General features: G+C 43.8%; 1 protein-coding gene across 2 annotated transcripts in view; it reads left to right on the top strand.

The window, feature by feature from the left end:
- CHRDL1 (chordin like 1) overlaps positions 1-13,021 on the top strand; it is a 67,871-nt gene that overhangs the window by 41,031 nt on the left and 13,819 nt on the right. For both annotated transcript variants that reach the window (XM_006136208.5, XM_006136207.5), the window contains exons 5-8: positions 1,837-1,982; positions 3,151-3,244; positions 7,403-7,470; positions 11,682-11,856. In XM_006136208.5, coding sequence (XP_006136270.1) covers positions 1,837-1,982; positions 3,151-3,244; positions 7,403-7,470; positions 11,682-11,856 — 483 coding nt within the window. The remainder of the gene's footprint in view (positions 1-1,836; positions 1,983-3,150; positions 3,245-7,402; positions 7,471-11,681; positions 11,857-13,021) is intronic.

Here is a 13,021-nt window from a genome sequence, read left to right as displayed (position 1 = left end):
CCTCTCAGTCTCCTCTTTTCTAAGCTGAAAAGTCCCAGTCTCTTTAGCCTCTCTTCATATGGGACCTGTTCCAAACCCCTGATGATTTTAGTTGCCCTTTTCTGAACCTTTTCCAAGGCCAAAACATCTTTTCTGGGGTAAGGAGACCACATCTGTACACAGTACTGAAGATATGGCGTACCATAGTTTGATACTCCCCCCCCCCCTCCTTCCCCTGGCTTCCCCCTTCCAGCTCCCTCCTCCCAGGTTTCCTCCTCCTCTCTCCCACCCTCTCTCTTCCCCTCTCCCACCTCCTTTTCCCAGTCTCCCTGAGTTTTGTTCAATAAAGAGAGTTTCTATTTTTGAACACACGTATCCTTTATTTTGTACATCAGAAAGGGGGGGCTAAGGAGGGGTAAGTGGAAGGAGGTGAGGGAGGAATGGGGTATGAGCCCCCGATAGGGAGGACTGGGGTGGCTCTGCGGGCTCCTTGGGGTGGAAGCTCTCCTGCAGCCCCCCGATTGACCTCCCCCTCCGGATGGCAGCCTGCGGCAAGTGCAGCTGGGCTGATGGCTGAGTGCTGTGATGTGCCGAGTGTGGGCATTCAGGGCACTCCAAGCCAGGACTGCTTTGCTGTCCCTCATCGAGTTAGACAAGCAAGCGGGGAACCCCTGAGAACTGTCTGTCCAGGGTGGGGGTCGGATCCCTTTAAGCACAGCCCTCGGCTAGCCTGAGACAGCAGCTCCACGCTCTAAGTCCTAATCTGATGCCTTGCCGGCACCATCCTTAACTTCAGTTCAGGGTCCACTCAATGTGGACATGCTAGTTTGAATAAGCAAAATGCTAATTCGAACTAGTTTTTAGGTCTAGATGCACTAGTTCGAATTAGCTTAGTTCGAATTAACTAATTCGAATTAAGTTAGTTCGAATTAGTGCTGTAGTGTAGACATACCCTTGGAGTATTGTGTCCAGTTCTGGGCACCACATTTCAAGAAAGATGTGAAGAAATTGTAGAAGGTTCTGAAAAGAGCATAAAAAATGATTAAAGGCCTAGAAAACATGACCTCTGAGGGAAGGCTGAAAGAATTAGGCTTTTTTAGTTTGGAAAAGAGAAGACAGAGTGAACATGATAGAGGTTTTCAGGTATCTAAAAGGGTGTCACAGGGAGGAAGGGTGGAAATTGTTCTCCTTGGCCTCTGATGATAAAACAAGAAGCAATGGGCTTAAACTGCAGCAAGGGAGGTTTAGGTTGGATTTTAGGAAAAACTTCCTAACTGTCAGGGTGGTTAAACACTGGAATAAATTGTCTTAGGAGATATTTAAGAGCAGGTTAGATAGACATCTATCAAAGATTATCTATACGATGCTTGATCCTGCCATGAGGGCAGGGGGCTGGACTTGATGATCTCTCAAGGTCCCTTCCAGTTCTAGTATTCTATGAGTCTAACCCATGACTTCCATGTTTTGCAGTGCACCTTGTAGTTACCAGTCCATTTCAGACTCATGGTAACCACATTCAGTTCTCTGTTTGGATCCCCATTCAGTACCCCAAAGAAAAAAGGGGTGACTGGTAGGTAATTTATCTATGCCAAAGGTTACAAACAATTATGCTAACTTGCTCTAACATAATCATATAGGATACAGGCCTCTGGGCACCTTGTATTATGGCTAAATATTACGAGTTGTACTAGAATTAGGTATAAACAAACCCCCCCAAAATAACAATATCATCAATCAAAACCAATGAAGACAGCATGTAATAGAGCAAGCTAGCAGACTAGCCTCATGGGCTACATGATTGAGTGACTTGTAAAGTATCATTTTAATTACATGATTTTTTTTTCTCTTTTGTTCCAGAGGACTCACTTTTCTCTATCAGCAGTAAAATCACTGGGAAATCCTGTGAATACAATGGCACCACCTACCAGCATGGGGAAATGTTTGTGGCAGAAGGGCTTTTTCAGAATAGACAACCTAACCAGTGCGCTCAGTGTAGCTGCTCAGTAAGTAATAAATTGATTGAATCCTGCTGTTTGCTCTGCCAGATTATCTTTGCTAGGAGACTAGCCTATTGAACCTTAACTAATATACAATAAAACCAGGACTGTGGAGGCTGGGAGTAGCAAAACAGTGACACATAAAAGCATCCTCAGAGCTAATATGCAACATCAGGTGAATGCCATTCTGCCTCCTACTCCAAACAGTAGACAAAATCTAGCATGTTGTGAATACTCTATACATGAGCCCACACTCCACACACTTGGGCATGTCTACAGTATGGAAAAGATCGACCCTCCGGAGATCGATTTTCTGGCATTCGATTTAGCGGGTTTAACCCCAAATCGAACACTGAGGCCAGCCCCCACCAGCATCTGTACTCCTCATTCTGTGAGGAGTAAGGGAAGCCAACGGGAGCATATGCTCCCGTTGGTGTCCCACAGTGTACATGCTTCAGCAGCTTGGCTTAAGGGAAGCCGAATCCAGCTATGTATTTTGCATAGGTGGCTGGTGTACCTTAAGCCAACCTGCCTAGACCAGGCCTTAAAGTAGTTAGGTGGCTGGTAACATTTTATTGCTTGGGGTATGTATAGTTTTCTGTCAACCTGACTGGAAAGTTCAACACTGGCTCTCTAAAAGAGGCCAGAATTATTCAGAATTCAGTAAAGATTCCCGCAACCAACCAATAGTCGTCATCACCTAGTGGCTGTTCAGAGCCACGCTATGAAATGAAACAAGCTTGAGTCTCTCTGCCACTTCTTGGCCAAACACTGGCCACATTTGGACCTTAATTTAGTCAAATCATCACCACATTTTGCATTCAGGAGCCATCTGGTCCCCAAGATCAAATTCTGATTGGATTTGGAGATCATATGACTAAATACAGTCAAGGCTGAAATACACTGGTAGGGCAGTGAGTGGGGAGCTTTGCTTTATGGCATTGCCCATGTTGTACCTCTCTTGTGGACTGAGTCTCCTGGTACTTAAGGCACATTTCCTGATCACTTTATCTGTACCTTGCTTTGCATATTCTTCAGTACAATATGCTGTGTCTAGTCGCTAGCGTGGTACGTATGTAAACGTACAGAGTCAGATTCATATCTATCTGTATAAAAATAAATATGCATCACCAGACAGAGAGCACTTCTTAATCATCTTTGTTTTTAATCGCAGGAAGGGAATGTGTATTGTGGCCTGAAGACTTGCCCTAAATTAGCCTGCTCTTTCCCAGTTTCTGTTCCGGAGTCCTGCTGCCCGGTTTGCAGAGGTAAAACCTGCTACATAAGCAAAAGGGTACTATCTGCAAGCACTGTATTTCAGCAGATGTATCGTGGCTTTGTTTGGTTTTCTTAAAATTGGAATGAGCAATTAACACAGCAGAAGCAATGTTATGATAATGAGATGAAACAAGGATGCAGAGTATTAAAATATCTGCCACTTCTCTGGTAGACAAGCTTTGAAATAAGATTATGTATATATCCCGCAAGTGCTTAGACCTAGTCTTGTCATAAAACGAGAGCAAGAACTCAGTTTTTAGGATATGATCTATTGCCTCCAAGTAATGTAAGGGCACGTCTAGACTACATGGCTCTGTTGACGGACCCATGTAGATTAGGGTTGTAGGCAAAGGGAAATGAAGCGGTGATTTAAATAATTGCCGCTTCATTTAAATTAAAATGACTGCCGTGCTGTGCCGATCAGCTGTTTGGCGGCACAGCGCTGTAGTCTGGACGCTCCGCAGTCGACATCAAAGGCATTTGTCAACCTCCCCGGTATGCCTCGTTGGATGAGGTTTACCGGGGAGGTTGACAAATGCCTTTGATGTCAACCGCGGAGCATCCAGACTACAGCGCTGTGCCGCCAAACAGCTGATCGCCACAGCACGGCAGCCATTTTAATTTAAATGAAGCGGTGATTATTTAAAATTGCCGCTTCATTTCACTTTGCCTACAACCCTAATCTGCATGGCTCCATCGACGGAGTCATGTAGTCTAGACGTGCCCTTTAAGTGCCTATCTCTGGTATTTTATTAGCAAGTCTGTTATAGATCCCAAAACAGCCCACATGTACACACAGGGAACTTAATTCTAGAGAAAGTCAAAATCCTACATCTGGGCCTCCAAATTTTGCAGGTGAGGCCTTCTTTATAACTGTATGTCACCTATATATTTATAGTAGGGTTTCTGTGTCACCCACCACTGGAATACCTTAAGAAGTATAAACCAGCTTTTTAAATGAACATAGCTCACCTTAACTTCAGCATTTTGAAAATCCAACAAGGTGCCTATCTGGGTCCTTAGCAGCCTATATATATAAATATCTGACCCCTAGAGCTTAGTATTGTTACCTGGAAAATTAAGGAGCATTTATATTATTTGTAGAAAATTTGTGCCTACAGTACTCAACAATGCACCAATGTATAGTGAGGGATTTATATTGGTTTAAGTAGCTTACAATCTGTGCAGCCAAGAAGAAAGAGAGGAAGAGGAAACTGAGGCACAGAGAAAAAAAACACAGCAGGTCTTCCAGGGCCAACTCAGCCACAAAACCCAGGTTTCCACAGTTTTTAGCCCAGTCTAGTCCCCCCACCCAGTAGGCCATGCTGGTTCCTATTATATTTCTAGCACCTAAATGAAGAAACATTATATTAGGCAACTTGGCTTTGAAACTCTCGGCACTCAGGCAGGCAAAGGTGATGGTCCCTGTCTCCTGACATGGAATTTAGCAAATTACATTTAACAGTCAATAAGTTGACTGTGCAATAAAGGAAACATTAACTAATCATCTGGTTCCTGGTCTCTGTTCCCTGATAGCTATTTTTAGTTTCCTGGGATGGTAGCTCATAATTTTACTTTATATGGTGACTTGGATTTGAAACTGACCAATTCTAATTACAAAAATCAAACTGGCTTTCAAAGCTTCATGCTTTAGTTACTCGGTGTACCCTGATGACATTGGAAAAAAGTCAGCCACCTAAAACAAGAAAGGACAGTCACTAAAAGAGAAAAAAAGTTAATCAGAAGTAGGCGATTCATAGCAAGATGTGGGAGGCAGGACAGGTTATACAGAAAGGAGATTCAGAGCCTGCAACAGCCTTGAAAATGCTCTCCATGTTTGCATAATGGCTTTTAAAATGCTTCATTGTTTATAATACTTTCTTAAAAGAAACATTTCCTTTCTAACTAGCCTTGTCTTTTTGAATGTCTGAACATGCTGATTTATTTTTCCCCTGCAATTCTTCCGAAGCAAAACTCTAAGCAATTTGTTTACATGAAAATATATGAGCATAACCGCAGGGGAAAAGTATCTGTTGGTTAACTTCTACTCCCTGTAAGGACAAAAGCTTCAGAGGGGTAACTGAGTTAGTCTGTAACTGGAAAAACTTAAAAAAACAAGAAATAGTCTAGTAGCACCTTAAAGGCTAACAAAACATGTAAATGGTGTCATGAGCTTTCGTGGGCACAACCCACTTCTTCAGATAACTTTAAGGAGTGGGTTGTGCCCATGAAAGCTCATGATACCATCTACATGTTTTGTTAGTCTTTAAGGTTCTACTAGACTATTTGTTGTTTCGTAAGGAAAAAGATTGGTAACTTATGAATAGAACACTTAAAAGCTTTCTTCATTTTCAAATTAGTTCTTTTCCTACTGATTAGAGATGGCTCCACGCCATGAAGTCCAGATCCTGATTTGGGGGGCACATGCTGTTACCATTTAATTCAGTAGTGCAGATTTGGGGCCCTCATAAAGCTCATATTACATAATACATATAATAAAAGATGGATCTAAGCACCAAATTTTAGGGCTATTCAATTACAAACATACCTCCCTATACCATAACTCTCCCACCTCCATTCCTTTAGGCCACCCCTATCTGTTTTTAAACTATTAAATATCAGTCTAAGCTTTTGGCTTTTTTGTGTGTGTGCCAGAGCCTTTCCTCAAACACAACATATTGCATTCCATCATTGTTCCCCTCAGCGCAAATGATCAGTGCACACTGCCCGGGAGAAGTTTACATTTCTAAAGCTATCTTCACAAAGACATAAATGGAAGCTGAGATTTTTTTTTGTTTACATTTCTAAATTCCCCCAGACCTTGGTGTTGAGTATTGAGGGGCCAAAGCCTTGCTCTGAAGTTCCTCTAGTTACTTCTTTAAAGCATTTTAATTCCTCCCACATCACAATTCACAAATGGCAAGTGCCTGAGCCACGGATGCCGGAATGGAGGGGGGGGAGGATTTCCCCATCACTTTTAAATATGGGGGCGGTATTCCTTCCATTTTCACCTGCCTTATGGGCCAGCAATGGGAGAGGAGGAGCAAACAGCAGGCAGGGCCTCAAGGGAAAGAGGCAGAGAATGGGCAAAGCTTGGGGGGTGGTTTGGGAGGAAGGGCAGAGTTGGGGGTGAAATCACAGTTTGGGTAACATTGCCCCCCTCCCTTCTTGAGAGCTTCCAGAGCTCCTAACCTCAGCTAATATCTCAGATTGCACAAACATTCTTCTAACATACAAGCCAACTCTTCCTTTTAGTGTTTACTTCTTTGTTACGTGTATCAATTAAATGAACCCTATCCTGGAGACAGGGATTCCTTCCTACATACCTTCTCCTGGCTGTTTGTCTAGGTCCATGGTTTTCAACTTCTTTTCATTTGCAACCCCCTAAAAAAGTCAAATAGGGGTGCGGATCCCTTTGAAAATCTTAGTCTGTGGACCCTGTAGTGTCTGAAGCCTACAGGTTGAAAAGCACTGGTCTGTGGAACAGCAGAGCTGAACATTTCATGACTGTTGTCTGCAGGTACAGGAATCAAAATCTGACATTAGCGCCAACCCTTTTAAGTCTATTTCTCATACAGTCTGATACATGATAATACATATGGGTCCCTCCTGCCTCTGTGTCCAGATAGTAGTGCATTAAGAGCAGCCATTGCTTCTATTTTTTAAATTATTTCAGTGGCAGTGTGTTGGGTTTTAAAAAAGAACCCAACTGGTTCACAATAATGTTTGGGAAATTAATTGTGAGTTAACAAATTTTGCAGGCTGGACAGCAGACAAAAAGGAAAAAGCCCTTAAGGACAATGCAACACAAAAACATACTTCTGTTCTTTATAGAAGTGTAGGTTAGTATTGACTGAGGGTAATACTTCACAGCAAATTAGGAAAATGTCACAGACTGTAAATTTATGTATGCAGGGACTGTCATTTTGTTCCGTGATGGATTCTTTGCCCAGGATGGGAGCTTCTGGGAGCTACTGTAATACAAATAGTAAATATATTTTATAAAATTAATGATGTCTTAGTAACAAGTAACCTCACTACAGTTCTGCTTCAGTCTTTGGTCTCATTTAGCAGTACAGAATTCGCATAGGCATTTGTAAGATATTGCACAATCACTCCCACAACTGATTGCTTTCTCACACCTGCAGGAGATGGAGAATTATCCTGGGAACATTCTGATAGGGATATTTTCCGGCAACCGGCCAACAGAGAAGCTGTAAGTGTGCCCTGTATAACGAGAAACACTGTTTTTCTGCCCAGCTATGGACACACTTGTAAAAGGGGTGATTACTCTTTAAGTCTTCCCCAGTTCTGCCTTGGCGTGGTAATACCTAGCAGAAAAATACATAGTAGCAACAATACCTTTTCCCAAAGAAACGTCCTCTGCTTGTCTTTAACTCTTTGTACCCAGCTGAAAATCTGAGATGACCTTAAAGAAATGATTCCGCGGTAGATTGCAGCCCCATCTCCCTGCCAGGCCCTGAACGTAGTGCTCCCTAGCTAGAAGTTTGCATGGGATGCTCTGCAACCCATACAGTACACTTTGCATGTTGGCTATCTGAACTGAAAGGTGCCTCTAGGGCAGGGGTGGGGAACCTTTTTTGGGTTGGGGCCGCTGACTCACAAAAAAATCAGTTGGGGGGGCTGCACAAAAGTGAGAAGCATAAAACCCGCAACATCACTTACATGATCCCCAAGCCTTGGGGACCCAAGCTAGTAGAGTTTGTAGGTCTCGCAGGGATTAAAATAAGGGGTTCAGTGTGTGGGAGGGGGCTGCCAGGAAGTGGGCTTGGGGTGTGGGTAGGAGGAAGAGTGCAGGAGCCTCAGAGGCTGAATCTAGCTCTGGGCCATATGTTCCACACCCCTGCCCTAGGGAGTCAAGGGCACTACAGTGAGCAATTGGAGCTCTTGAGGGCAGAATGGGTGTCTCTCTCATAAAAAGATACTTTGCTTTCAGTTTCCTAAGTAGTGATTTGTCCCACCTGCTCTTTTCATAATCCCTCTTCTCCACACTGCGATCCCTTCTCCTCTTTCACTGTCTTATTATAGTCTACTTTTTCTTCTAAAATAATTTCTGGCTCACGGACTGTTGAAATGGCAGCCTGTGACCAGAAGATGTCTAATATTTCTCACAATCTTCAGGGGGTAGCCAAGTCAGTCTGTACAAAATAAACTTAAAAAACAACAAATAGTCTGGTAGCACTTTGTAGACTAACAAAACATGTAGATGGTATCATGAGCTTTCGTGGGCACATCTGAAGACGTGGGCGGCGCCCACGAAAGCTCATGATACCATCTACATGTTTTGTTAGTCTATAAAGTGCTACCAGACTATTTGTTGTTTTTTAAGTTTATCTCTCACAATGATTGTCAGAAAGAAACCCCAGCGTCCTTTGTTTAAAAAAAAAACAGCATGTGAGGAAGGAGAAATGTTGCTTATTTTCTGCGTTTCACAGTGTATTTTGTTGCCAGACAAAAATTCTACATACATTTTGGTGGCCTCTGACTCAGCAACAGCCAGGGGGAGCCTTTGGATATAACCGTAAAAATGTTGTAAAATGTATCATTGCTAATATCAGGTAAGTACTTAGCAAAATGTAGGCTGTATTTCATAGGCTGTAGCTGTTGGGATACTATTGTGTCTGCCAATATTCAACAGTTACAATCGTAGAACAAAATGCCACATTAAAAGAAAGTGAAAGGGTCTGACTCTTCATTGCTGTGCACTTTGCTTAGTCTGGTAACTTGCAATGCTACAGAACGAGTGCAGAGTGCTACCTAACAAGATTAGTAGCATATTGCAACCACCTTATAAATAACCACATCAGGTGTAGGGCAATGGAGACTCTAACCCTGTGGGTGAATTGGCACTAGGACACACATGTAACTGACCCAGGTTGCCTCTAAATCTTCTTATGGAATGTGATGGGGTGGACCAGGCCCCGAAGTCCCCTGCTGGAGACTTGTGACGTTGTCACACCCTTCCCAACAAACCATAGAGAAGTCCTCTAGGAAAGATAGAGTGGTGCAAAGGATGTGACCAATCAGGACCCAGCAAGCTAGTTAAAAGGAAGCTGTTGGATCTGAGTGAGGCAGTTCCTCCTTGGAGCCAAAGAGGCTCAGACAGGGCTGGAGAGCTGAACTGCAGGAGGGCTGCCACAGCAAGGAGTGCAGCCACTCAGCCAAAAGGGAGCCGCTTGCAGGAGTTGAGTAGTGCTCCATTACATTGGTACCAGGAGTGGGGTCGCTGGACCAAAAGGGGTTATGGAGGAGTTGGTAAGGCTGCTGTCTCAGCGACAGCACAACTGAGACACAGAGAACAATGACTGAAGCTCAGCAAAAGGTGCAGCAAGCTTCCCAAAAGCAGCAGGATGTACTCCTGGAGCTGCTTCAGCACCAGCAACAACCAGAGCCGCAGTTTCAAGAGCCAGTGTTACAGCAACTGGTTGCCTTGGTGCCCCCCCAAACTCGGTGAACTCAGGGCTGGGGATACTACTGGCCAAGTTGGGGCTATATGAGGACACAGAGACTTATTTAAATACTTTTGAATGGGTAACTACAACTGCTGGTTGGGAACAAGCCACCTGGGCTGCTGGCCTGGCAGTGTTCCTGACAGGGGAAGCTCAGGCAACATACCATGCCCTGGACGATGACAGGGCAACCGATCTTCAAGCAGTGAAAACTACCGTACTTAACCAGCCTGGGATATCTCCAGAGACTTATAGACATAGGTTCTGCTCAGAATCTTTTTGAGCCAGGTCTTGATACCAGATGGTAGCCCATTGTCTTAAAAAATGGGCCATCTGTAGGCTACCTCCTGAGGTCTGTACAGCCCAGGAGATTATTGATTCCATAGTCCTAGACCAATACTTGAAAATATTACCAGTGTCAATTCAAACATGGGTTCAGAGACATAACCCCGACTCGCTTACTAAAGTGATCCAGACCACTGAAGATTTCTTATTCACCGCTGAGCCTAGCAAATCTACCTTGCCATGAGCTGATACCTGGCGGACTCTGGGCTCAAGAGGGTGCCTCAGAGACCTTATACAACCGAAAGGGAAGTCCCTCTAGATCCAGCACTGGAACCCCATACCCGAAGGGGACCGTCTTTCCTCTCACCATCCCTGTTGGTGGCCAGTATTTCTGCTTCTGCGAGGAGTAAGGGGAAACCAGTGGGAGGCTTTGCTCCCCTTGGCCTCCTGCTGTGGAGACAGCAGGGAAACTCGAAACAAGGTACGTCGACTCCAGCTATGTCATTAATGTTGCTGGAGTTGCAGATCTTGATTCGACCTTCCCCTTTAGCATAGACCTGGGCTAAGTGCAACGGAGGCCTGATCCAAAACCTGGAAAGACCCTCCCACTGTCTCCTAAGGGCTTTGGATCAGATGCTTGTGCACGTCTAGCTAAATGGTTTGTCTCCCATGCGAGCGCTGCTTTCAAATAGTAGTACCGCATGTTTAGTCTCTAGTTAGCATTCCTTCGGTGTAAGAATTCACTCTAGGACTAGATCAAGCTATTTCTCTAGGGCAGGGACAACTTCCCACAGCTCCCATTGACTGGGAATGGTGATCCATGGCTAACAGGAGCTTCAAGCAGCTGTATACAAATAAAGCAGAAGCAGCCCACCAAGGGCTAACCCTGGCAAGCCATGTCCAGCCCACAAGCCGGTTGTTGCTTTTGGGTAAAGACTAACCATCAATAATTCAGTCCAGTAGTGTTGATTTTTTGTAACAAATTTTGGAGAGAGCACATGGAATTTTTAGGCATTAGGAGCACAAAATAAATACATGCCAGTGATCTCTGATAAATCTTTGGGTTACTCAGAATAATGTCCTTCTTTGCTATTTTAACAATCTTACAATCTTCAGCCATGCTTTTGGGTATTTTGGAGGAAAAAATCCCCCAAAATAACCATAGTGCTTTGTTTTGAAAAACTGCACAGGCAATTTTCACCTCTAACTCGCTCAAGGCATCCCAGCCGATGAACTTAGACCCAGATTCCAACAAAGTGCTATTCGTCCTAAGCAACTATGGTTGAATCTGGTCTTATGAGTGTCTGTGGCCCTGGCATCTACAATTAAATGAGAAGCAGGAGGGCAAACAGCATCTGATCATTTTGCAGCTAGGACTATACTTTATCTATATTTGGGGATGCTGTAAAATGTAGTTTGGATGCAGAAGGCTAGAATGGTTTGTGTCACATACCTGCAGCTTAACCCACGTTAATTTCAAGCACCTGCATGAGTCTGTTTGTGGTAAGGAAGAAGTTTAGCACAACATTGACATCAGGGGCAAAACTTACATTGGTCGCACAGGGAGCCTTAATGCAGGACATTTACTTAATCTTTACATGCAAGGTTCAGCTCTCCAATTGCTTCACTTGAATGAAACATTTACATTCTTGTTCCTTCTGTCTCCACACAGAGGCATTCATTCCATCGCTCCCAGTACGATCCAGCTCCCAGCTCCACTAGACAGCTGGTCAACATTCCACGAATTTCCAGTGGCAGGAGTAATCGTGGCGTCCTGCCTGACCCCCAGCAAGCCTCAGGAACTATAGTGCAGATCGTCATTAACAACAAGCATAAACATGGACGAGGTAAAGAGAAGTGCTCTTAGCGATCCTGCTCTGAGTCAGGTCTCAGCCCCTGATAGCTCTTAAAGAATTCTTCATACATACAGCAGAGCCTTGCAAATTTGCAAATGACAGAATCCTGCACGTCAGAAAATAAAAAATGCAAAAAGAGAGCAAAGATAGACTATCTGGAATGTTACTTTGGCTGCATGCAATTGTCTGACACACAATGGCTGCTGCATTTGCCATGCGGGAGCCACGCACTCCCGTATTGCTTTCTAAAGCACTTTGAGAAGCTGTGCGCCATGAATCTGTATAAAGACCACATTATTCTGGTGGGACGAGAAAGGTGAGCAGTTGACACCACTGTCGATGCCTGTGGGTCTGCTGCTATCTTCACACACCCATTTGCCTAGCATCCAGAGAATGGAAAAATCTGCTCTGGGTTATTTTCTTCACGCTTTCTCATATTTGGTAACCTGTGTGAATGCAAGTAGCATGTGGTTAAGCTACCTCAGAAATCTTAGACTACAAAGCCCTACTACATTACCAGTATGTTTGCTACGACCAGAACTTACGGAGCCATCCCCTTGCTAGAAAATATCCCATCTCTGAGCAAAAAGGGACTTCTACTTTAACATCTGTGTTGAACAAAGCTGTTCTCTGGTGGTTGGGCCAGCAGGTCCACCCCCCCCCCCCATTTAACTTTTATTCTGTTTCCCAAAGATCAATACAAAACTTCATATCAAAGATATATGTAGTATATATAAAGCACTGAGAGCATTCCAGTAACATAACATAATATGTCCTTAAGCCTCTGAGAGGCATACAGGACTTATTACATTATGGGAACATTAGGACCTCAAGCTCATATGGAAAACCTTTATACAAGCATGACTAAGCCATGTTCCTCAAGGATTATACTAAGAAAAAAAAGGGGGCGAGGAATAATCAAATCCCCAATTTAAAAGGGGCATCAGATTTTTATGTCCTGGCAAAAGGGAGTGATGCTGCAAGATGCTGAATGCACTCAGGCTTGGTCTAAACTAGGGATAAATTCAAATTAAGATAAATTGGTGAAGTTGCGTTAATAGCGTAGCTTAAGTTGAAATAACTTAACTTGAATTTTGGTGCCATCTACAGTATGGGAAGTTGAAGGAAGCACACTCTCCTTTCAACTTCCCTTACT

The sequence above is a fragment of the Pelodiscus sinensis genome, chromosome 13, assembly GCF_052426305.1.
Source record: "Pelodiscus sinensis isolate ZL-2025 chromosome 13, ASM5242630v1, whole genome shotgun sequence".
NCBI classification, from domain to species: domain Eukaryota; kingdom Metazoa; phylum Chordata; order Testudines; family Trionychidae; genus Pelodiscus; species Pelodiscus sinensis.
Note: the sequence above shows the minus strand (reverse complement) of the source record. Positions and strands in the feature narration are given on the sequence as shown.